The sequence below is a fragment of the Ixodes scapularis genome, unplaced genomic scaffold (genome assembly GCF_016920785.2).
Source record: "Ixodes scapularis isolate PalLabHiFi unplaced genomic scaffold, ASM1692078v2 PGA_scaffold7__128_contigs__length_106722199, whole genome shotgun sequence".
Taxonomy (NCBI): Eukaryota; Metazoa; Arthropoda; class Arachnida; order Ixodida; family Ixodidae; genus Ixodes; species Ixodes scapularis.
In genome coordinates, this window is record NW_024609882.1 from 26,627,039 (window position 1) to 26,652,102 (window position 25,064).

At 47.5% G+C, this 25,064-nt stretch overlaps 1 protein-coding gene across 3 annotated transcripts; it reads right to left on the reverse strand.

Moving 5' to 3' along the window:
• Positions 1–1,231: 1,231 nt before the first annotated feature.
• Positions 1,232–11,141, reverse strand: LOC8043525 (solute carrier family 45 member 3). 3 transcript variants are annotated; one of them, XM_042286555.1, is made up of 5 exons: positions 10,875–11,117; positions 9,697–10,786; positions 9,512–9,620; positions 8,276–8,499; positions 1,253–2,064 (listed from the first exon to the last, which is right to left on the reverse strand). In XM_042286555.1, exons 2-5 carry the CDS (start codon positions 10,765–10,767, stop codon positions 1,828–1,830), a joined length of 1,641 nt encoding a protein of 546 aa, XP_042142489.1. In that variant the 5' UTR covers positions 10,768–10,786; positions 10,875–11,117; the 3' UTR covers positions 1,253–1,827. The 3 variants fall into 3 exon arrangements, 2 of the variants coding, with proteins under 2 accessions (XP_029829524.3, XP_042142489.1); XR_006076644.1 differs by adding an exon at positions 6,093–6,176 and having other exon boundaries at positions 1,981–2,064; positions 9,697–11,117; XM_029973664.4 differs by having other exon boundaries at positions 1,232–2,064; positions 9,697–11,141.
• Between the last annotated feature and the right edge of the window lie 13,923 nt (positions 11,142–25,064).

A 25,064-nucleotide genomic window follows, 5' to 3' on the forward strand; every position in this document is an offset into this window, starting at 1 on the left:
TTCACTCGACAGTGCTCGGACATGCAAGGCACAGCCAAGCGTGTCTGCCGGATCCCAGGACACCTTTCGTCCTCCACTTTGCAATAATTATATTAGCCCAGTATTATTATCCCATAGGGAAGAGAAATTACAAAAAGAAATACGCAAGTTACCGAATGATTGCACTGTACGGTTGCACCTCGGGGACGACAGTAGGGCGCCGGCTAGAGAAATTTCAACGACTTCCGAATACCCCGTCGTTCCAAATTATTTTTGCATCCAGACGCTTCTGTGGTTTCAAAATTAACGTGAGGATTGTGGCATGCATCCTGAGACCAGGGTGGAAGGACGACGTTGAATGGAGTGGAATAAAAGAAGGCGTCTGATATTTTGTTTGCTCTGCTCGTTGTTTTGCCTCCAACCCCAGCCTGAGGGTTTTAAGCCAGAGCGTCTAGTTACAACTGTTGCTTCGGGGGCAATCAGGACAGCTAGCTTTACGTTCTTTCGCAGATTAAGAAGCATCCTATTTCACGGTACTGTTCTCCCATATTTCCGCTAGTGATTCAAATTTTCGCAGGGACACCGCACCGTAGTCGCATATATTTTACAAGCCCAGCTGCCAAGTACAGTTGAAACATCGGCTCTGGGACATCGCTTTTGGGACATCGCTTTCTGGGACATCGCTTTCTGGGACATCGCTTTCTGGGACATCGCTTTCTGGGACATCGCTTTCTGGGACATCGCTTTCTGGGACATCGCTTTCTGGAACATCGCTTTCTGGAACGTCGCTTTCTGGAACGTCGCTTTCTGGAACGTCGCTTTCTGGAACGTCGCTTTCTGGAACGTCGCTTTCTGGAACGTCGCTTTCTGGAACGTCGCTTTCTGGAACGTCGCTTTCTGGAACGTCGCTTTCTGGAACGTCGCTTTCTGGAACGTCGCTTTCTGGAACGTCGCTTTCTGGAACGTCGCTTTCTGGAACGTCGCTTTCTGGAACGTCGCTTTCTGGAACATCGCTTTCTGGAACATCGCTTTCTAGAACATCGCTTTCTAGAACATCGCTTTCTAGAACATCGCTTTCTAGAACATCGCTTTCTAGAACATCGCTTTCTGGAACATCGCTTTCTGGAACATCGCTTCTGGAACATCGCTTCTGGAACATCGCTTCTGGGACATCGCTTCTGGGACATCGCTTCTGGGACATCGCTTCTGGGACATCGCTTCTGGGACATCGCTTCTGGGACATCGCTTCTTCCCCGAGATATCACTTCCGGGATATCACTTCCGGGATATCACTTCCGGGATATCACCTCAGTGGCATGACCTCTGGGTCATGACCTCTGGGTTATGACCTCTGGGTTATGACCTCTGGGACATGACCTTTGGGGCATCACGTCTGGTGCATCACGTCAGGGGTATCTTGTCTGGAGCATAGCGCATGGAGCATCACTTTTCTGCAGTCACCGTTGTGCAGCCATTTCTGTGGTGCTAAGCTAACACACCTACTGCATGGCCTTAGCTGCCGAACCAATTTGAAACAGCATCCTTCTTGGGGCATCATTGATGGAGGATCGCTATGAAGCAGTGAATCGCGGCACCATTCTTGCAGTAGTATCACTCTTTGGGCAACACAGTGATTGCGTGAGCCATGGGCATGACCATTGAAGCTAACACCCTCGCTCAAACGTGCTACCTCGAGTTAACACTCTTGACGTAGCATCCTTGAGGCTTGCCTCTTGAAGCACCACTGCGGAGTGTTTGAGTCCCTGTACTTAAAATTCCACAAAGGACAGATACGTGAACTACTATTGTCCAAAATTGAGTATGTCCACTAGGCAGTCCTGGACTTGGTCACGGGTATAGCCCCACATTTTTCGTTCGTGGGGGGCACGCCACACGCGAGCAGGCGTAGCAGGCGGCCACTGCACAAAGCGTAGAGACGCAGACGTACGATGCCACAGTGCCCGTGGCATAAATGGTGTAGCCCATGAACATCGAGAGCAGCACTTGCGCCAGGTACTCGGCAGTGTCCAGCACCGCCAGGCACTGACCTACGCCAGGTTGGTGCTTGGCTCCCTGGAAGTAATCCTGGAAGTATAAAAAAAAGTAAAAAAAAAAAAAAGAAAAAGGCCAGGACATGATTGTTGTGCGCCAGAGAAAATATTAAAACGTCTAGTTCAGAATAAGAAGCCCATTGTATACGCCAAAAAGTCTGCGTGTGCGTGTGTGTGTGTATATATATATATAAGCGTTCGGCAAAACATAGTTTATTTTTGCGCCAAAAATATTTTTATTGAGGTAACTTATGCAAAACATAGTTTATTTTTGCGCCAAAAATGTTTTTATTGAGGTTACTATTTATATATATATATAAGTAACCTCAATAAAAAATTTTTTGGCGCAAAAATAAACTATGTTTTGCCGAACGCTTATTCACCTATCAAATGTAGCACTAGCGGTATAAGCTCTCTATGCAGTGGTACGGGTTGTCGCGATCCTGACGTTTGACGTAGAATCGCATGCGGAGAACACGGGTGGTTACTGGCGCAATAAAACCTAGAAGACAAGGCCTGCTCATGACGTCGTCGTTAGTGGAGCCCCGATCCGTCCCGAGCGGCAGACGCTCTGAAGCTCGAGAAGAATCGCCACAAGGCGGCAGGCACGTCCATCTTGGCGCAGAGCCGTTTATTGAGAGAGTTTGGCCATACATTAGTTTGAATAGGCGAGCGTCTCGGGGCCAACCACAGTCCTCGAAACAGCCCCTAGCGGTGGTCGTGAGCTCTAGATTTGTGACACGACTAATTTAAGCCGTTTTAGCGTCGCTAGAGTGATACGGTTTAACTCTCGGTGACTGAAAACTTTGTGCATGTGACGTTTTAGTCACGCCAATATTCAAGTGTAGAATAAATGAACGCGTGCTCCAAACCAGGGCCGGCTTGCTAGAAACAGCGTCTCAGCTGAGACGGGGAAAGAAAGCACTGCCATAGCCAGCGAACGAGCCGAGCGGGACTCCGCGTCTCAAGACGCTCGCGCGCCCCACCCTTTGCCCTGTCTTCTTTCAGCCAGTCTCGGGACGCTGTTCTAGCAAGCCGGCTCAGAGCGAACAAACATCAGCAGTGCAGACAAAGGCATGGGCACGAGCGCGTGGCTTTGGAAAGTGCCTCCTATGCACGGTCTCTCGTACAAACAAAAGCGTTTTGCTGAGCTAGGCTCACGCGCCTGTACCTTTGTCTTCACTGCCGACAATTGTGAGATGGAGTAGAGAGGTCGGGATTGAACGCTTCTATTTCACGCTTTAAATGTCGTTTGCAATATTCTGACGTCGCGGTTTCCTGATTGGTCGACGCTGTGTCACAAATTTAGTTTACGCTCTAAGCGTGGGGGGAATATTCGGCGCTGGCGGCAGCCTTTGCTCCGCCTATTGGCCAAACTCTCCCAATACACGGCTCTGTCTTGGCGTCACCGCGTGCTTGCGACGCAAGCCTATAGATGTATGTTAACGTACGCTATGTTCAACTGGCGCTATGATTTCTACGCGATTTACGGGGTGCAAATTGAAGCAGCCAGGAACCAGCCTACATTCGTCAAAGTAAAAGGGTCTATATGTTCCTTCATAAAGGGAGAAGCGATCTTGCCCCCTATGTTCCTTAACGGCATGTTTTTAGCTTCCTCGGCTTGATAAATCCAGATTTCTTAGGCCTCAGTCACACTGCATGCTCGCACATCATACGAAGAACATACATGTTTGCTGCAGGCATGAAGACATCATTTTCAGCGGACACGCCTCAAAGCATGTTTGCTTCGTATGCACATGCATGCCCTTCGAACATGTCTGCAGGAAGTTTGTGTGCAACCAGTGTGGCAGGACGGTCACACAGGTTGTACACTTGTTGGACAAGGAGGAAACATGTCTCAGAGACGGTGCCCGCAGACAGTATGATGTATTTGCAGTAGAGGGACCGCGGCCTTAAGTCGGGGTTGCACTCATACGTCGAGAAAAAGACAGTATGCAGACACTAGTCACCGCAATATGTGCGGTTCGAATGCCGCGTGCCAAGTTTCCTCCTTGAACTCATGGCAAGGCGGCATTCGAAGCACGGATCTCGCGGCGACTTGCGTTCGAGTCTGTATGCAGGCCGTCTCTTTCGTATGATGTATACAAGCAGTGTGACCCTCGGCTCTAGAGTGGGCAGCCGCAAATGGTGGGGACGCGACTAAAGGTGTAATAAACCAACGAGAGTATAGTTGGAGACGTCCTATATCACCGTATAGTTCTAATACACGAGTATGTGGCCCTTTGTCACTCAGCCGCAGCCTGTATTCTGCGTATTATAGCGAGCGTGATTAATCTGAACTGCCAGCTGTTGAGCGGAACGTCGCCCGCGTGATACGCTTTTCACGGGTATAAGAGCCTGACCGGTCGGTTTCCTCGCACCCAAAGAAAGATGCAAAGAAACGACCTGCTTGCTGTGAAAGCTCTAGCGTATGCACTTGTCGTTCCCGGACTAAAGCAGTGAATTTCTTTTCCACGAGACTGCTAAAAGACTCTTTTTTTCTTTTCTTCTGTGGCGTCCGCAGGGCACATACGAAAAGACGCGGAGGCTTGACCGTTTCAATAGCTCGGTCGAGAAATATGAACTGTACGCATTGAATGGTCAGAGAGGAGCTCTTCTTTCTCAAAGCGACGTCTTCTTCCGACAAATCTCGAACGCACCCATGGAGATACCTAAAGCCCCTTGATGTGTTTCTGTTTGTCTCGCAAGTAGTGCCAAACGCGCCCGCCAGTGGACGAGGTCCGTGCATCGCGCGGGTCTTGGAAGCAGCGAATGGCGGCGGAACACTCGCCCGAGGCACAGAACCCAGGACCCTGAGTTCAATCCCAACGCCTGCCCGTTTCGATCTGGATGAGCATCGTACCGATGTACGGTCGTGCATCACTGCTGCGTGATGCACGTTAAAAACCCCAGGCTAGCGATTGAACTGCACTGGCTAAATATGTCATCTGCAGCTGGGAGACTCATCACCCGTTGAGGCAGACCAAGTTCTATAGGTTGTTTAAACATACACAGAACCCAATTTTCTTTTTTTTTTTTTAAAGCTGAGTGAAGAACACAGCTGAATATCGTTGCATCACCTCTTTAATGTTGTGGAGTTTTTTTTTTTTTTTAAGTAACGACAGCCAACGCAAATGACAAAGCACATTTTGCGAAAAAAGAGAAGACGTCTTCTAGTCTACCATAGATCAAGAAGTTCTGAACAATACACTTAATCGTTTGGCCAGTTGGTGCGAGCAATGGAAGATGTTAATAAATTATGACAAAACTGTTCATCTTTGTATCACAAATAAGAAACACCCTCTAAAATTTAAATATATTGCCGAAGAAGTGCTAATCAATGAAGTGTCCGAATATAAATACTTAGGAGTAACATTAAGTATAAAGGTGGTCCAAGTATATATCGATAACATATGTTTAAACACTCGCCGAAAGCTTGGCCTACTAAAAATAAAACTCTACGAGGCACCAAATGAACTAAGAAAACTTGCTTATTTGACAGTCGTCCAACTCGCGATAGAATATGCTAGCATAGTATGGGATCCCCACACCGAGGCAGATATAGGACATCTCGACAAGATACAAAACTTAGCACCGAGGTTTATTTACAGACGGTTTAACAGACTCGATTTCACAACAAACATGTTACGGCTGTCCAACCTTCCCACTCTTACTCAACGACGAAAAGTAGCTCGGTTTTAAGTTATATCTCACAACTTGACACGCGCTCGACAAGGCATCGTCATTCACTCGCCTTAAATTTTTTCTCTGGAACCATCAAAGATTGGAATAAACCAAACGAGGCCTTAGAAACTGAGATCACTTTTCTGTCGTGTCTTTCAAACCAGCACTGTCATCACATTACACCCTATTTGCTCTGGCTGCTTTTGTTGATTTCATTTTTTATTTTCCGAAGTTTAAAGTTTATCGTGTTTTTCTCTAAGAGGCAGTCTGGCCCCTAACTTCACTTTCTGTTGTTTATGTGCGCATATCTATAATCCCGGTTACAAACTGTTGTTTATGTCGTATCAGAAATTGTATTAGCCAAACTTATATACGTACGCGTTGTGTTCCTGTGTCTTCCTGTTTGTATTACTATTGTATTTGTTGTGTGTGCTATCTCTCCTCTTTGGGCCCGTGTAAGACCTGCAGTATTTGTAAAGAAGAAAAAAAATTAGCGGCTATACGTGGCTATTTTTTTTTCTCTGGAACCTGCGTCGCCACGGAAGTCGGAGCTGAAAGAATGCCGCTACCTGTTAGAGCGAAGACGTGGACCTTTTAACTAGAAACGTTAGGGACACCGAAAACACAAAATAATCGCTCTGTGGTGCCCAGAAAAGGTAATCTCTCCTGAACCAAATCAACGAGCAAACTAACCGGTCACTCGCCAACGGTTTTCCGTATCGTGTCAGGCAGTTTCGTTCTGCTTTTCTTTTTTTCTCTGTCCCTCCAGTAAAGAGAAATAAATGAACTTCTAACCTTAAACTTGAATCTTCTGCTTCACGTCGTCGAATGAGCGACTCTGATATCTAGTGTACGTTTGTACGCGGTACGGGATAGGAGTTTGCGGTTGTATGTCTTTATAATTCACTGGCTAAACCAAATCGAGATTAAAAAATAGAGATATAATGGTTTGCTTGGGACCTCGTTCATACTGAAGGGACAACCGACATCAAACACTGAATCCAGACACGACAGATACATCATATTGCCAGCAACTTTTTTACGCTGAAAAGTCACCAACATGCCAGAAAAGAACAAGTTTGTGAGCATGCGGCACTGTTCAACAGGACTTTACCTGTCCAACAGGATTGTGTATGAAAACGTGCAGTTTTTTGTTTCATTTTGTACACTTAAACTGACCAATATTTCATGGTATTGCTCAAGACGTTTTATTTATCTATCAATATGGTAATAACAGGCACATGGGAAAAGTGAGGCATGTTCAATTCGGGATGCACTGAAATACCCTTACCCGGAAAAAAAATTAGGTTCCCGGAGGGACCACATGCGGGATGCCCACGTAGGCCCGCTCTGGGCCCCACAAGGAGGGCCCATGTGGGCTGCCACGGACGCCCCCTGTGGGCCCCACGAGGAGGGCCCAAGTGGGCTGCCCAAATAGACCTTCTGAGGGTTCACGAGGGCAGCCCAGGTGGGCTGCTTAGGTTCGCCCTACTTGGACCCGAGCTGCGAAACCGACGTGGAACTCTCGTGGCCCCCCTTTTGGAGCCCAGGATATGCAGCACAATTTTAAAAGTTACAGATCTGTTTAAAAAAAGAAAAAACCGTTATAGCTATACGAATGCGGCTTCTGCAGATGAGTTATACGGCAAGGGGGGGCGTAATATAGGATGCGAATCATCAATATAAGTCTGCTAATTAACTAAAATGTGTTAACTAACTGTTTAATTAGTGAAGACAAACATACGGTTCCGATTAGAAACTGGAGCCTCATCGAGAGGAAGACGTGGAGCACGTGGGAAGCACGGTGGAGCGCTAAAGTTACCACTCATGCAGCAGGAGCAAGCTCAACTTACTACCGGCACGATAACGCGCCCGCGTAGTGTCTTATCCGCGTTTTCTCGCCGCTAGCCTTGTGCTTGTTGCACGAGTGAGAACTTTAGCGCACTACTGTGCTTCACATCCGCTCAGTCTTTCTAAAAGTAACCTATTAGGTGGTTTTCGCTGCAGCAAGTTTCTGATTGGAACCATGTTTATCTTCACGGTACAAAAAGTTAATTAACCAATTGTAGTTATTTATTTGATTTACCGTGCCAATTTGCTCCCCATGCCCCTCTGGCCGTAAAAGTAACTCACCCGCACAGACTAGATTAGTGTAGATTTCACGGATTTTTTTAAAACATTTGTAAAGCCTAAAAAACACCATGTATATGTGGAAACATTCGTTACCTCAATTGACAATGTTTCTTTGTTCCCACCATATTGTCAAATCTCCGACTGTGATCTAGTTACGTTTTTATGTCTTGCGATTCATATGTCGACAGCCGCCATTCTTGTTTAGTATACCTCGGGGTCGGAGTCGACGAGAGTCCCTTTCAATAAAAGACCCCGTTTTGGAGTAATCGCCTTCTGCGCACTGCCATTTTTGTCTCTGGGCTGTGGAACGCGTTCTGAGCATGCGCAGTTGCTGTTTTCCGCGTAATATCAGACGCCGCGCGTGCGTCCCCAGCAGTGAGTTGACAGTTTTGATAAACGACGGGAAGAGACGACTTGGGAGCACCCACCTGCTTGTTGGCGCAGTAGAAGCAGGCCAGGACATACGGGATGGAGTCGAGCGCCGCAGACGCCAGTCCCGTGACGGCGCTGAGCGTGAGCAGCGCCCCGACGTTGGTGAAGAGCAGCAGACCGGGCAGGGCAAGCGCGAAGCTGCCCATGGCCGTGTACAAGCCGACACGCTGCCCGAATCGTGCCGTGAGCCGCCATTGGAAGCACAGCGAATACACCGACGCTGCAGGCACAAAACGGCAAAGCGCTATAGTTTAGGCATGCTACTGACAAAGGGCTGGGAGTTCAGAACAGGGCGAAATCACTCCTTTCCCCAACCCCCCTTTTTGACCATAAATCACACTACCAGGAGCTGCCATCAAACGAAATATGGACGATGTGGCAGTAGCTGACTGCATGCGCCTTTTCCGGAGGTTACAAGATTCGGTCACAATCTTACGAATGCTTTTTCGTGACATCACGTAATTCTCGAGTCTGCATGTGCAGTCACAAATGCTTTAAAGCCAGACATTTTGACGGTGGTGGGAATGACGTTTGCAAACTCCTCCGGTCTTATATTGATCATGATGTAGAATACCCCAGACTCGTAAAAGCTGGGAAACTTGGTCGAAGAAAAAGGACAGGGAAAAAGAACGACTCAAAAGACGGGAAAAGAACGTAGAACGTCTTGACGTTCTTTTCCCCTTTCTTTTTTCTTCGACCAAGTTTCCCAGCTTTTACCACAGTCTCGGGTATTCTACGTCATGATCAACTTCCACCAGCTCGCCTGCGCACTCACTGTTTTTTTCTTCTTACATTATCGTTTAGAATTTGCACTGGAATCGACCTAAAGGCGAGGCTACGTTTTTGACTAGTAGATTTCATCTGCTTCCAGTCCAGGGGTTTCCCCAGGAATAGAAATCAGGGGGGGAGTGTCTAAATGTTTTTGGGGGGGGTGAAAAGGGGGGGGGGGGGCATTGCGAATATAGGAGTCGTTGTGAATTAAGGGGGTGCCTTCGGAAAAACGAGGGGGGGTCCTAACCCCCCCTAGGGGGGTCTAGGGAAATCCCTGTTCCAGTCAGCCTCGCAGAATGCATCAAAAAGGTGCATCTACCTTTCCAGAAGGTAAAATAATTCTTATCACAGTTACGCCATGCAGGTAAATATCAGAACGCTCGAGCACAGTTTCTCAGAAGTACTATGTTTGCATAGGCGTTTTCAAGGTACAAAACAAATTTCATGGTTCCAAAACTCACAAGCGACGCAGTGCACCAGGAGACCCCAGGATCCAGCGCGCACCCCTCGATCGTAGAGGAGTCTGTCAGCAGGACTGGCAGTCTGCTCAGGCCTACCGTGGAACAAGACCTGCACGCACGATAACCGCAAACTTAGTTACCGTCACTCTTAACCAATCACTTCAAACCCGCAAGAAAAGGCATACCTCTCCTGCGAAGTCCGTGAAGTAGACGTAATGGGACATGACGGCCATCCAGGCGAGAAGTTGAAACACAAACAACGTCCGTAGCGGACCTGGGACACTGGTCAGGACGTCTAGACGCAGGCAAGACGCCAGCCACGACGGGAAGGTGATAAACACATTGCAAAAGGCGTTGCACACAAACAGCAAAGCCGCCGACAGAGCTGTCCGTACCACATCCTTGGTGCTCATCTTGTGCCAGTGGGTCTTGCGAAGATGTTGTACCAGACCATTCGGATGGCGGCCTGGACTCTCTTGAGATTTCTTTCGCACAGGAACGTCCGGCGTCGAGCACAGTCCGCCATTCGCGTCACACGCACCAACCACCAACAGACGGTCCATCGGGCACTCGACCAGCACATCGTGATCATTCGCCTGGCTGAGCACAACGTACTCGTCAGTCCTCGCGGCCGGTTTCTCGCCCGCTACCAGCAGGTTCAGCGCGAGACAGGCCGTGAACACGGAGAGAAGTAACAGGAACACGGCCCTTTCCTGCCCCGCCTGTCCGAGCGCCGTGTTGGTCCAGTCGAGCCCACTGAGCAGGTAGCCCAACACGCCGCCCAGCGACAACGCGAACGAGTACACGGCGAAGCCGAAGTCCACGTCGGGCACGAGGTCGCACACGAGCGCTTGGCACGGGTTGAGCAGCGCTTGTGAGGCGAAGTCCAGGAGTACCGTAGACGTCGCCAGGATGGCCCGGTGGGCGTTGGCTCCCATCACGTTGCGTAGGGACTCGCCGTAGGCGACGCCCGCAAGAGACAGCGCTAGCAGGGCGCCGATGCCCAGGAGGAAAGGCCTACGCCGTCCCAGCCGACTCGTGCAGGCATCGCTCCAGGCGCCTACCAGTGGCACACCCAGGACGCAGAGGAGCGGCCCTAGGCCTAGCACGGCGGCTCGGGCCTGCTCAGAGAATTCGGCCCTTCGTAGCAGTGGTGGCAGGTACACGAAGCATCCGCAAGCGCAGAGGTGAGCGCCGAACGCCACGAGGTTGAGGCTCAGCGTCCAGCAGAGGCGACGACCCGCCACTGGCCCCATGGCCTCCTGGCCGGTCGCCCTGAGCCGGAAAAAAGAGACAATGAGTCGGTCTTCTGCTGCAGACGAAAGAAGAAAGTGAGATTTGCGCCAGCAAACTCCTTTCCCACAGGAAGACAATCAGTGCCGATTATGTTTGACGGGCCGTCATCCGGTTGACCTCCTTCGACCTTTCTGTTCGTACGGAGCGGCGCGAAGAGTACTTGGCGAGGAGTTCCGTCTCCCGAGACGCGTCGCCGACGGATGACGAAGCGTGCCGTCAACACGGCCCAACGCTCGAGCTAGGCGGCTTTGGAGGACGCACATGTGTCTTGGAGGGGGCAGGATTTACGAGCACGACGCAAAACGCGGGCACAGCTCTCGCTCCGGCGTTTCTCGAAAAAGGGGGAGGGGGGGGGGGGGGGGGGGGGGGGGGGGGGGCGACATATATGGCAGATTGCCCGCGCATTCGCGATGCCGCGCGCGTGCGCACGTGTCTGTACCGCTATGTCACGCTGTATAAGACGTCGTCATCGTCGGGGCGCAGTCAACGGGGCGTGACATGAACCTCGAGTTTACGCAGCTTCCGAGACTATGCTGATCAGCCAAGGCCGCGGCGCAGAGTCGTGAAAACTCCGGGCAGAGTGCCACCGTATAATGTTTGTTGCGAATCAGGCACTGAGGTAGCGGCATAAGGTGCAGACGGCATCATCTTACTTTCTTTTTCCGCGGGGCATACGTGGGCCCACTCCTCAGTGAACCCCCACGCGCCATCCTAGCCAATCGAGCGCTGTGAACGTACCACGTGACAACTCCGACAGGTTGCTGCGCCCCTTCTGCAGGTCACGTGATCCTCACAGAACATTGGATTGGCTCTGGTGACTCGTCGCGCCTGCTGCGGTTTATCGAGTGGTAAAACAGTACGATACCTTCTTCTCCTGGGTAGCGTGAACCATGAGTTTAAAGCCGCGGCGACACTGCTAATACAACACACAAATAACTAGGCTATAGGTGGCGCAAGCTACCGCCCGTTAAAAAGGGTACAGCCGTTAGCATCCATCTCTCCATGGTGTTCACTGCAGACATATATGCCAGAATTGTCCGAAGACACACCTCATACATGCACCGGCACGAGACAACAGATTCTGTCACACCGGTTTGAACTTGTGCGAGACGTGTACGCAGACCCGTATGTTTATGAGCATGCGTATAGGGTATACAGCCCCTTCACAATTTGAGTATACCTCTTATTTGTATTATGACATCCTCAGATGTGCGCTTTCATCTAAACAGACGCCACAATTGCGAGGGTTCTACGAGGACACGCATGTATGAGCGTGCGTGCGTGTGGGGTATACAACCCCCCACGATTTAAATATACCTCTTATTTTAATTATGATATCAGCAGATCTCTGCTTTCATCTCAACAGACGCAAAAAGTGCGAGGATTCTACGAGGTCTCGGCACAGCTGTATAGCCCATAGAAAAACGTATACACACGTTAGCGTCGTTTTGATTATGATTCTTTGGTGTCGAGCACACATCAAATCCGGCATTTCCAGTGATGGTCAAAAATACACACACCAAAAGGTTCAAACTATACCAGTTTGGATTTCACGCAGCAGCGTGCGTAGTTTGGAGAAGGCAAAGTGTTCTTGTTGTGTTGTTGTTTACTATACGCTTGTTTTCAGGGTGTACGTATAGACCCTTGAAAAAATCGCCTTCTTACCGCTGCCACCTCTGTCTATAGACTAGTGTCCGATATCCTAGCCCCCAGCGATAAAAATGGAAATAATAATCTCAAACGCAGGCTCTTGTAAAGAGGGGGGGGGGGGGGGGGGGCTGCGCATAAAACACTATTTTTGCTTTTTACAACACTCTTGGCGTCGGAGCGGTTCTTGGAGCTTCGTGACTGTGCATTTCTTACGTTCTTGCACTATACTTCGTTTCACCTTATGTCCGAGCGCGGACGATGTTATCAGCCGAAGGGCGAATCAAACAGCGCAAAAAGCGCAACGTCATGGCGTGCTCTCTGCGCTTGATGGGACTAGCCGGCAGAGGAGCACGCACAGAGGGACGGCGAATACCGGCTATTCCTATCAACTGCAGAGAGCACACCATGACGTTTGCCTTTTTCGCTGTTTGATTGGCCCTTCGGCTCATAATATCGGCCGCGCTCGGACCTAGGCTGAAGCGAAATATACGATATGGGCAAAGGTTTCTAAAAGAAACTGAGCCTTTCAAAAAACGCAGCCCCCCTTCTGTGTCATGACGTCAGCATAAACGAACATGGCGGCGCCCATGGAACAGAGCAGACACTGGTCTATACTGGGCTGCGGAACGCCTTATGAGCATGCGGCGCATGCGTCCACAGCTCAGTGACTCAACATTTTTCTCCCGCGTGATAAGTGACGCAAAGGTCTATATGATGTTACAAACGAAGCAAAGCTAACCTTTGGTGAGTGTACTCTTGGTAACAGTCCGTCGAAACGTTCCCGTTAGAGCCAGCAAACAAAAGAAAAAAGAAAACGCAGGAACATGCTGCACACACCTCGCGTAATCGATTTAGCCGGTGATAACAAACGTAGAAACAAGTGCCATGACGATGCAATAGTGGCACCACTCGGACTTAATAATGTCAGATTGAACTCCCTCGCGAGGTCACCAGTTTGATAAGCGGGGTATACGAACCTAAGACACGCGAGCCCCTTTCTTCGGTAGTCGTATGACCTGTCATGTTTGCAAACGGAAAGCGTCCATTGTTTGTTTTGACAATCGGCCCGATAGCAACAGGAAAGGGGCGAAATCCGATATCGCGTCGAGGCATAGGAGGCTTCCGTCACTCCGTCGATTGACGTCGATGTATTGTCGTCCGGTTTTCACAAACGAACGCCTTTCAGCGTTTTGCGGAACACCTGCTAAGAAACGGAGCGAGCGTTCCGTCCAACAGCGCGGCATACATCGACTAGCGCGGCAAAGGCGTCCAGCTGTTTCGAAACGGGTTGGGACCGATATAACATTTAACGCGGCTGCTCCGCGACTCCCAATGACGAAAAAAGACATTTCAATCGCATCGCTGCAATGTTAACTTCATAGAAAAATCCGTGCAGCCTCATGTTTCTCTTTTTAATGCGAACGGATTAACTATATTAACAATCCCATGGAGCGGCGCCGGCGGCGTCTCTAACCGCAAATAAGCGCGAAAATACACTTTCTCCCATTGGTCGAGCAAAACGGCTCCTAGGCAGGGCTGGGCAGAGATTCTCCAAAAAGTGTTCGGGGAGAAACATTCTGAGATACATGTGTTTGAATGCCCAAATACAGATACTGAGATACATTTGACATTTATGCAACGGGATATCCCTGAAATACTTATGCAGAACGGCGAAAAAGTATTCCGGAATACAGATACAGATACTTATAGAAATACATATGTTCCCAAATGGTGCCACGTGGTGAGGGTGTAGTTCGTGGCGAATGAGGATGTCATTAGGATGTCATTTAAGCAAATTATTGAATATTCAGTAAGCCTAGATAGGTAAAATAAAAGTTATCTGGCGGTTTGTTTAATATTTCCAGGATTATTCAATCTTTTTTATTTGTGTGTTGTGTGCGTATATTTTCCACCCGTTTTGTATCGCGTGAAGTAGCATTTTTTTCCCTGTACCCCTCAGTGCTGTTGTGCCTATGTAGGGGGTCGAGGGCATTGTCAAGCTGTATTTCACAGCTTTTGTCCTCGAGCTCAACCATCAATGTAGATGTAAATAAACGAATTCTTCTTCTTCTTCTTATTATTATTATTTTTGCTTGTGCCCCTCTTTTTGCGTCCTTTTATGCATTACCCCTTACCTCGAAGTCTTTATTTAATATTAACGCCTCTAAAAAATCATGTCACCTCCGTTGAACCACATCGTTACAGAACGTTAAAGACTGTGTACCATGCTTGACATGGTACGCAGTCTTTAACGCTGTACGTCTGCCCGAAATTAACCCTGTTTTGCCATGAGGGCGCATCTCAAATTGTCGTCTTATATCATCTGAGTCACCCATAGTGTGAGGAGATTGGACAACAGGGCCGTACTTTTCTCCACTCAACTTCTTTAACAGCGTTCGCTCTGCTAAATCGGAAAGAGTGGAAGGCTTTGTGAAAGGAACTGATTTTGTTATTCTTTACCGTAGCCTTTTTTAAACCAAAGTTTTTTGTTTATGTCGGTGAATGAGCTGGATCGTGTTGTAGAGCGGGTTCATATTATAAATTCTGAAGCAACTTGCACCAGACAAATTTTTTTTTATCTTTTAGTTTTATCGAAAAAACGGCGACAAATGTAACGAGATACCTAAGTCAGGCAAAGTATCGCGATATAAGCGATACGTTGTAAATGTATTTCACTACTGAGATACAAATACATTTTTTCAAATGTATCTCGATACAGAGATACAGATACTCGAAAGTATCTCTAAGATACTAGGGAGTTTTAGTAGATCGTTTTCAAAGGCCCGCTACCGCAACGGGCGCGCGCTTCAGAGCACGCATCAGAGCGGCCGCGCGAGCTCCCGCTACGAATAGCGTGACCAGAAAACACGATCTACTAAAACTCTCTACTATTGCGATACATTTGTATCGCGATACTGCCGCAGCCCTGCTCCTAGGTAGCCATTGGCGGCCGCTTCACGAGAGCGCGCGCTCGACCGCAACTGTCGTGTCAGGCGTTGCCAGAAAAGGGGAGGGGGGCTGCGGCCGCTTCACGAGGGCGCGCGCTCCACCGCAGCTGTCGTGTGAGGCGTTGCCGGAAAAGGGGGGGGGGGGGGGGGGGGGGGGGGGCTGCGACCGTTTTACGAGCGTGCGCGCTCGGCCGCCGGCCGCAACCTCGACAGTAGCGAAACGTTGCCGTCCACGCCACTGCACCGTAGATGAAGTAAGAGAGCGGAAGAACGACATTCATGCTTTCGCATTCACAACTCAGTCATAAGAAGTGCTTAGGTGTCCTCGGAATATTCGTCTATTCCCTTTCCTTTGGAACTGCAAGTGTTTGAACTGAGCACATGACGTTACCTGGATTAAAAAAAAAATACTAAAGAAAAACAACATGTCTTTATGAGCCGACGTCTACCTAAGCCCGATTCTCATCAATTTAAAATTTCAGATTGTGGGCACTTGTAACATATATTTCAGTAAAAAAACAAAAAAAAAAAACAAAAAAAAACTTGTCAGTGTGAATAACCACAGTACCACTAGCGTCACAATCTCACGGTATAAAGAACATATATAATCCCAAGAAGCAAGTTTTGGCGGAACATTTTGTGTCTAAGTGCGTCCTGTGTGTTTACTTTTGTCATATTATCAGCGAAAAAACATACACAAATAATAACAACACGAGGGAAAGGAACGAGGTATGTAGTACACATACAAAACGTTATTTTTCGTCTTGCTCCCCCGAATTGTTGGCCCTCGTGTGTGTGTATGTGTGTGAGCGTGTGTGCACGCGTGTGTGCGTGTGTGTGTGCGTGCGTGCGTGCGTGCGTGTGTGTTTTGCGCTGTTAAGAGATTTGAAGTATGTACCAACTAGCTCAACTCTTACGATACTACAGAGTTTACTTGGTTTGGGTTTTATTCTCTTCAAAGATATTGAGCCGTTAGCTCCCCCAAATAGCACTCCATATGTTGACGAATAAAATAGTATTAAATTCGTCTTATTAGGGGCGAAGCTCCTTAGGGGCTAGACATGTCCGTATGTCGATCCGCTCGCCGTCAGGTGCACGTCCTCCTGCTCGTGAGCTCACGTGCTCACGAGCACGTGAGCACGTGCTCCCGTGCTCGTGTAGGGCTAAAAAAAACAACCGCATCTCCACGTGGTGAATGATGTTGATTGGGGCGAAGCTCTGGTGGTGCTTGTCTGCGTAGACGCTGAGCCGCAGCATGCCGAGCCTTCCGTTCGTTTTCATCCATGTCAGAAAGAGAATCTGTGGTATGGAACGTGGTTATATACACATTTGAGCATTTGACCGTAGCGTGACATGGATGAAAACGAACGAAAGGCTCGGCATGCTGCGGCTCAGCGTCTACGCAGACAAGCACCACCAGAGCTTCGCCCCAATCAACATCATTCACCACGTGGAGATGCGGTTGTTTTTTTTATAATTCTTGACGTTTTTATAATTCGTACTGGGGACAACCGAGAAGGGCTTAAGTATCGTTATCGCTATGCGTAGCTTCTTTAGTGGATCCAATCTGATCATTGGGCGCGGAGCGAGAAACTAACACCCGTCTGATATAGACGCTTTCAGGCAGCTGTGCATGGATGCCGCCATAACCGACCTTCAGTCTTTGTTCCCTCTTATTCCGTTCGCTCAACTACATCATTACCAGAGCAGGACAGGTTATTGTCATTTTGAGTGTTACTGTGTCCTTCTCCCCAGCATAGGTCCTTGTGGAGACTCCTCAATTCCCGCTTCAGTGCCTTGGCATCTTGGTAAGACAAGGGAAGGTCGGCTATGGCGGCTCAATCTGGCGCGCGCTGAAAGCGTCTATATACAGGGCCCTTCGTTTTTCTTTTTTTTTTTTTTAGAAATCTGAGGGTAAAAATCGGGCGCTTTGTTCCAAGCCGGTAATCGGAGGCCGGCTTTTTAAATAAATTTAGTGGTAATCCGGACTTTTCAGGTCACATTTTTAGATATATCAATATGTTTAAGAATACACAGCATTCATCGGTTTAAATCCTTTTTTTTTTTCACAATCAATACATAAAGTGCACGAATAAAAAAATTCAACTCATTGAACTTTTTTTTTGTTTGTTTCATAAATCCTTGTTGCCTACATAATCGTGACTGGAAGGAAGCGCCGAAAGACGGGGACAAAAGAAGTAGGTAACGACGACACGTGGAGCTGTCGTCGTTACCTACTTCTTTTACCTACTACAACTAGCCCAACTTAACATTCTGTTGCCTACGTAATCATCTGCATGCTCAGTATCCCTGTCTCTATCTTAGACCTGTACGGTCTTAACATCACAGCTTGCGCATCATTTGCAATGCACAGCAATATATCACTTCAGTTCGACCGACAGGACCAAACTATCATCCACTTGTTCATACCAAATACAGAGTTATGAGATTAGTTCCTCAAGCTCTTTGTAAATTCCCCCACCCCTCTCCGTTTTTCGTGCTGGTTGAAACGAAAGCGGAGAAGAGTAAAGGATACTTCACAATGGGCATAAAAGGGGACATTTCAGGGCTCGATGTATGTCGCTGAAGTTCACTGAAGCGAACAAAATCTAGGTTTGTTTCCGAGGTCTGGAGAGATAGCGCCCATGTTTATTATACTCCTTGTTTCCTAGAAAACATATTTTCGGAGCAGAGCAAGTTGGAAAACGATTAATTAAACTTTCGAATTCGGGGAAAAGATCGGCTTTAACCCGATTTTCAAGAAACGAGTCCAAAACATAAATGCAAAAAAAAAAAAAAAAAAAAAAAAAAAAAAAAAAATTAAGTTTTTTTTTGGGGGGGGGGGGGGGGGGGGGGGATAACGTTTCTTGGCATTTTCGAGGAAGGGAGGAAGGCGTGTGCACTGCTTTGATCGGCGCAAAAAATGGGAGATGACACGCGTGCCCGTGCCTTTGACTGCATTGCCAAAAAAAGTTGTCTGAACCATAGCGCGTGCGCGCGCGCGTGAATTCAAACGCACGTACGAATGACAGCGGAAAACCGCACGAAGTTCGAAACAAAGGAAAATAATTCCACGCCAATTTTTGAGAGATAAAATGCATCTCAACCTTACAAATAAAGTCGGTAGACACAGAGCATGCAGCAGAAGGACGTGTACTCGCATATTTCGTTTCTTACAACCATAAATTTGTTATCATTTTTAATTATTGACAATTAAATAGCGGGACACTCAATTTAACAGGGCGTAAAAGTCCGCTAACAATAGCGGCCGCGTGACTTTTCGTTTTTGGGACGCTTTTTTGTAACGTTACGTTCATCTCATAGAAGCCACACCTATATTTTGTCGGAAAACGTGTTTCTTCATGAAAGGCCAGGCCTATTGGCGACGAGATGTTCCGGTGGCGCCCTCTTGCGGTTTATACCCGTGACGTCACGGCCAGGATTATCAATTGCGACCATCCAATTAAATATGGTGCGTAAGAAAAAAAAAAAAGGGAATCGCGGTGGAGATTTGGAGTTACTGCATTCTTCAACCAAACAGCGTCAAAGTTCACAGCATGATATGACTCTTATAGAGGATATTCATTGGAAGCCATATTTAAGAGCGATGTTTAGAGCGCATGCTCAGACCTTGCTAGTTTACATTAATGGGCAGCCAAGAATGGAAATCTTGATGGTGTGGAATGCACGCTGTAAAAGAACTGTGAAAGCTCGCTGTCAGCACGCGCTCATCACTGGCGCACACACCTATGCAGGGGCGGATCCAAGGGGGGGGGGGGGGGGGGGCGACGGGGGCGGCCGCCCCCCCCCCCCAAACAAGGTCGACCCCTCCCCCTCTACAAAGGGCAATTCGACATGAGTGGACCTCCCGGATACATGAAAAAATCGGAGAATAATATCATTAAAAATCCCCCCCCCCAAAAAAAAAAAAAAAAAAAAAAAAAACGAACGGAGTCCTGGATTCGCCCCTGCACCTATGGCGGCCACAAGTCAGCTTCGATAAAAACAAAATAAACTCTACTGAAAAAAAAAAAAAATTTTTTTTGCGGCCTTTTTATTTTGTTGAAGAAAGAAGACCAGCGGAGCTGTACTATGGTGGGAGTGAAGTAATGGCCGACCGCAAATCGGCAAGCCAGAGTGAAAAGGCTAGAAAGGTTGCCGCCATCAACAGGGACTCCGGAAGTAGATTTTGAGTGGGAGGGCTGAAGTCAAGCATTTTGTTTTTATATATTTTTATATAAGAGAAAAGGGCTGGAGCCGAATTTTGTTATTTTATTTTTACTTATTGTTTATTAAAATAATAAAGTATTATTTGCATGAAGCTCCTTACTTAGCATGTGCAATCACTTTTCCTTCCTGCTTTAAAGCAACAGTAGGGAGTTTTAGTGGCTCGTACGCAAGAGCCTGGCGTAATTGCGGGTCGGAAATGCACACGCGTAGAACGCAATAGATTGCGTTTTGCATATGCAGCTTCCGATCCTCAGAGCCTTTACGTACGATCCACTAAAACTCTCTAATATCGCGAAAACGCTTATGCATAGTGCTTCAGACAATTTCAAAATCCCTAACAAAGATACACAGCATTGCAAAATTGAGTTTGTAGAGAGTCACGTTTATTATTCTTCAAATGTTCATCCAGAAAGACATCCACGCTATGAAATAAATGAGTAAGCCAAAAAAATTACATACTGTAAACGACTTATTTTTCGTGAGTTCAATATATTTCGCGATTCGGGTCAAAACTGAAGTTTGGAATAATGCGCGGGTTCTCATTTTCGCGACGGGGTGGAATCTCAATATAGATTTTAATGTGTTTACATTTTACCGAAATTGTTTGCGGTACCTATTTTTCGCGAATTGCAGGCGATTCGAGAAATTCGCGAAAATTAGGTCCTCGTGAAAATTAAGTCTTTTAAGCTTTACAGTATATGCAATGACATCTTAATACCTATCTAGAAAATGCGCACAAAAGCGTGATGAAGGAAACAGATACATATATAGGCCCCAAGGCCATGTGTGTTGATCGTTTCAAGGAAGACCAAAGATAGCCGTTCGCTCAGCAGTCCTGGAGACAAATTCCTTGATGCTGTCGTCCAGGTTGAGCCGGTAAAAGTAAAAGCTGCGCAGAGAGTCGGGCCAGATCAAAATCGCATGCATGCACTCCTAGGGCCTCTTTCAGATCATCTGTTGTGAACTGTCTTCCCCCGGCGGCGTTATTCAAGGTGCTCTCTAGTTTTACTAGCTGCTTCCTACCAGGCTGTTCAAACCGCCATTGAGTGTCGCTCATAATGCAGTCAACAGCCGCCAAGTACTCCTTCCGTAACGCTGCCTTGCAATCAAGTAGAACTGGCGGAGAAGGTTTGTAGCTCATTTCAAACCTTTTTGGCAGTTTTGTCGGCCTTGCGCTGCGAGGGTCCTTCAAACCTAGTCACATTGCAGTTGAGCTCGTGCAGTCCTACAGCTTTTCAAACGCGACTTCAGATCGCAGACGGGACATTGCCTCGCAGAGAATCTCTGCAGCCTCTTTGATACCTGCGGCGTGAAACGTTGAACGTTGCAGTAGTCTTGCAAATTCTTCGCATACCGAACAAAGCTATAGAAATGTTTATTCCTAGCAGCGTTTCAAACCTTTCCAAAAGCCTCTATAACCTTTCAAAATGGCCCTGCTGTTGTCTGCAATCGAAAATTCTCCTTGTAGCAGCTCGTTCAGTGTCTCCTGAACTCTAGCATAGTTTTCAGCGAACCTTTTCATTGACTTCACACTCCGACAGTCTACCTTGTTGGGCAAAGCGTAAGAAGGTTATTTGGCGTTGATCCGGCCTCTTCCGCTGCCTCGCTGACTGGAGGAATTACAATAGATGAATAAATAGCTTGGCGGTTATTCGAAGTCGGAGTGGGGAGGCTCAGCCCCATCCTGAAAAATCTTGAGTGGGCTCTGGCCCCCCCAGCCCCCCCGGTTCCGGAGTCTCTGGCCATCAATAAGCGACGGCGGCAACCACACAACAGGCAAGCCGGTTGTCTGGTTGCCGCCATCACTCGTAGATGGTGGTAGCTGTCCAGAGTTCTGTGTCATCAGGTCATTTGAGGACGCTGAGCTCCGCTGTAAAAAATCGTTCTTGAAAGGGTCTTCGACGCCAAAAAAACTCTTTCAGCTCGTGAAGAACGTTTTTGCCTCACGCACTATTGCCTCTGGCGTGCTAAAAAGGCAAATGGCCAATAAAAAACTCCTTCGCATAAAAAAAAAAAGGGAGCTTAAAAGAACTTATATATATATATTTTTTTTTTTCACGAAAGGCCCTTTCAGCCCCGGGGGAGTGGGGGGAGGGGGGTTGCTTAAAGGGGTGCTATAACGAAATTTCCGCGCGCTCTTCTTGGTTTAGGCGTGTTCAAGGGAGCTGTACCACATCTATCGTTAAAAAAGGCACGAAAATGAATTTTAAAACGGATTAAAGGGGCACTCAAGTGCTTTTTGGAGAAGCTTGTTTTTGGAAGCATATTGTTTGTTGGGCTTCAGTCAATAAAAATGACCAGTTCTAAATGGCAAGGCGCCCTAGTAAACTCACAGCAATAGAAATACACAGGCACTAGATCCTCTTGCGGGGTCCATCCCGTGTCTCCACCACCTCCATAGAATTCGACCAATAGAAATAGCGAACTGCGAAAAGATTGCTAAAGTTATTATTATTGCTCTTTTTAGGCACATGCACATTATGTTTTGACAACAACGTCAAATCTTTGGCTGTAGGTGACGTAATACAGCTATTATTGTTTGAAAAAGAAGCGGTGCAACGATGTTCAATTGGAATGTTTTTCACTTTACACGAGCTTACTGACACTAGTGGGACTCAAGGATACTCGCACGCAACGCCACTAGCCAAGAAACTCCTTTGTTACGGTGTATTTTCAAGGACAAAAACGACCATTTTCATTCAATCTCTCTTTTGCAAAATTTGATGACGTAACGTGGGGATCGCAGTACACCCATATGACGATATTTGAATGCGGCACATAGATTGGACCCGAGCATTGCGTGAGCACTCGATTTGGGCTCGTTATAATCGATAGCTCGACAGCCATTCGGGTAGTGGCCCGTGTCCCATCGCTGCAACAACGACAATAGCCGAGCCATAACAATGTCTGGAAGTCAGCGCGTGACCTGTGCTTTGCCAACCCCAGCGCGTGACTATGATCAGCATTGGCGGCATATAATCGGCTCCAGATCACGTGGCCGCTTGTCCTGGCTGCGAGTTGAGGGGGTGAACGCTGCTAATTTTTCTTTAATTTTTTTCTGGGACTTCTATTGCATGGGGTGAAAAACGAACCTGTGTTTCATAAATGATTAACCTCAGGGGTCCCTTCTAAGCGGTATTTGCACAAAGTACAAAAATTGTTGCATCGCCCCTTTAAATAATGAGGAAAAGGCACCAGGTGGATGTCGCTAAAACCTCGTTTGTAATGTCATGGTCTCCGGGTTTTTTTCTCGTGGTAATGTCCGTCTAGGAACATTGATGGGTATCGACGATGCCTTTCGCCTAGAACTATAACCTCACTGGTGTCCCATGCGTGAAAGCATGTGCAGCGTGCGCGTGAACGTGTTGCCTTGGCAAGCTTGTCATTGCACGCACTTGCCCGCACGAGCAAAGACATGGCGGCGGCCAGATGACCTGCTTGCAGTCGTCTTGTCGACGTCAGCCTCGCCGCAGCTTTGCTCGTCCCGAGACAGGCTCCAGGCGGGTAGGCTTCCTACCCGCCCGGACAGTGGGAGGCCCAGAATTCAAATCCTGGCTCCGCCGTTTATTCTGACTCCCGGTGGGTTCGTAAAACTTTAATTCATTCGATCAAATAGGATTCATTCATCTGCCTATTTTCGATTATTTCCTCTTCGGAATATATATTTATATATATATAAAGAAACGCGAAGAGGGGAGTATATGCAACGGCAGTTCTAAGCCGCGACATCGCTGTCGTAATGCACCCGTCGTGATATCGGTTTCGCAAACTCCATCCTGACACCAACGTCCGTTCCATCTAACCATGGACTGCAGTAGACGCTACGAGTCATCCCAGCCAATCCCGTTCTCCAAAAGCATCACGTGATTATGCCACCCTGCACGTCGCTGTAGCTTTCCCCAAAAGTCCCGTGACGTCCTCTTGTAGCGCTCTCCGCGGTTCATCGTATGGTGCCATAAGGTCGATAGCTCGTCTAGTTGGCATTCACCACTGCATACCGAGAGAAAATAGCGCAAACACAAAGACTGGAAGAAGAACGCGACGGGACACAGCGCTATACTATAACTTGTCCCGCTTTTCCTCCTATCTTTGTGTCTGCAGGGTCTATTTGACCTCAGTATGTTTACGTCAAATTGTGAAACGGAGTACGGAATGCGTATAATGCGCGTGCTTACCGATACATATCGGGAAGTATACGCGCAAAGCACGCGCGTGCTTACCGATGCAGATCCGGAAAACTCGAGACCTCAGGCGCGCAGATGAGGGCAGTATATAGACAATGCTGCGCGCACGGACGTACGCCGTAACAGACGTATACAACTCTTTGTTGTATGCGTCTGTTTTCGTCCCGAATTTTGTGTTTATTGTTTCCGATTGTTTCAGTATATTTACCAACACGCTCGTTTTTAATGTCACTCGTATAGTTGCTCTTTTTTAGACGCACGGTGTTATTCTACGCGATCGAGGTCGGGAACGCGGGTGAACCTTGCGTCTTTGAGACTTCATGCCGCAAGATAGAAGCAAGTGTTTCTGCGACGCACGTATGATATAAAATTGAACGACGGCGCACGGAAAAGCAAGTAGCATTTTTAAACAAAAATGCATACAAAAAAAAAAAAAGTGAATGTTCTTTTTTTTTTTTTTTATGAGAAATACAATTTTTGGCGTTGACAAATAATGGAAGGACAAATTATCTGTAATTCACCTTTTATGTTCAAAACAGCCATCGTTCCTCTTGATGGCCTCAGTAGCGACCTTTTGCTGAATTAAACCCAAGCATCGTGGAGAATTCTAGGGCGGCCTTGGGTGGCGGAGAGAAGCTCACCGGAGAAAAGCTCACCGCAAAACCGGCTGATGCGGAGAAAAGCTCACCGGCCTTTGAGCGAATGCGGAGAAAAGCTCACCGATTTTTTTAATCCTTTCTTAGGTTAGCGGGTTGTGCGTCACGCGTGGCAATTTAACACATTTAGAATTCGTCCCTTCACCAAAAATAATTGTTCTCTTGTTTGTAATATTCTTGAAGTTCATCATAAGACATAATTATTAATTCCTCTAAAATTATTATTCACCAATTTTGTATATTAATGACGCCGCAAATATAAAATCAGAACATCGGACACCCGTAAAAAAGACAATTTACAGCTTGACAGTGCGCCGCCGGTACACCTTTGTCAGATAAAGGTTTTTTTGCGAGCTACTATAAATAGCGGTGTGTGAACCGTTCCGAAGATTCTGTGGTGCTTGATACATAAGTAGGTGTTTGTTGATGTAATCAGTGTCGGCTAAGCTGTTTCTTTTCTGTTATTTTCACTAATAGAACTTTATTTGCGAAGAACAGCTTCGTCCTGTCATGTTTGTTGTCTTCACTCCGTCTTCGCCGTTTGAGCGGTTTCCATCATGTATAATGTTTACCAAGTCAGACTAGTTCT

Bases quoted from the DNA above. Each gene is read 5' to 3' on its own strand.
- LOC8043525 (XM_029973664.4), bottom strand. From the start codon at position 10,767: ATGGGGCCAGTGGCGGGTCGTCGCCTCTGCTGGACGCTGAGCCTCAAC. The intron at 9,621-9,696 runs GTATGCCTTTTC...TCGTGCGTGCAG, and splicing joins TCACGGACTTCGCAGGAGAG to GTCTTGTTCCACGGTAGGCC. The intron at 8,500-9,511 runs GTGAGTTTTGGA...TTGTGCCTGCAG, and splicing joins CCTGGTGCACTGCGTCGCTT to CGTCGGTGTATTCGCTGTGC.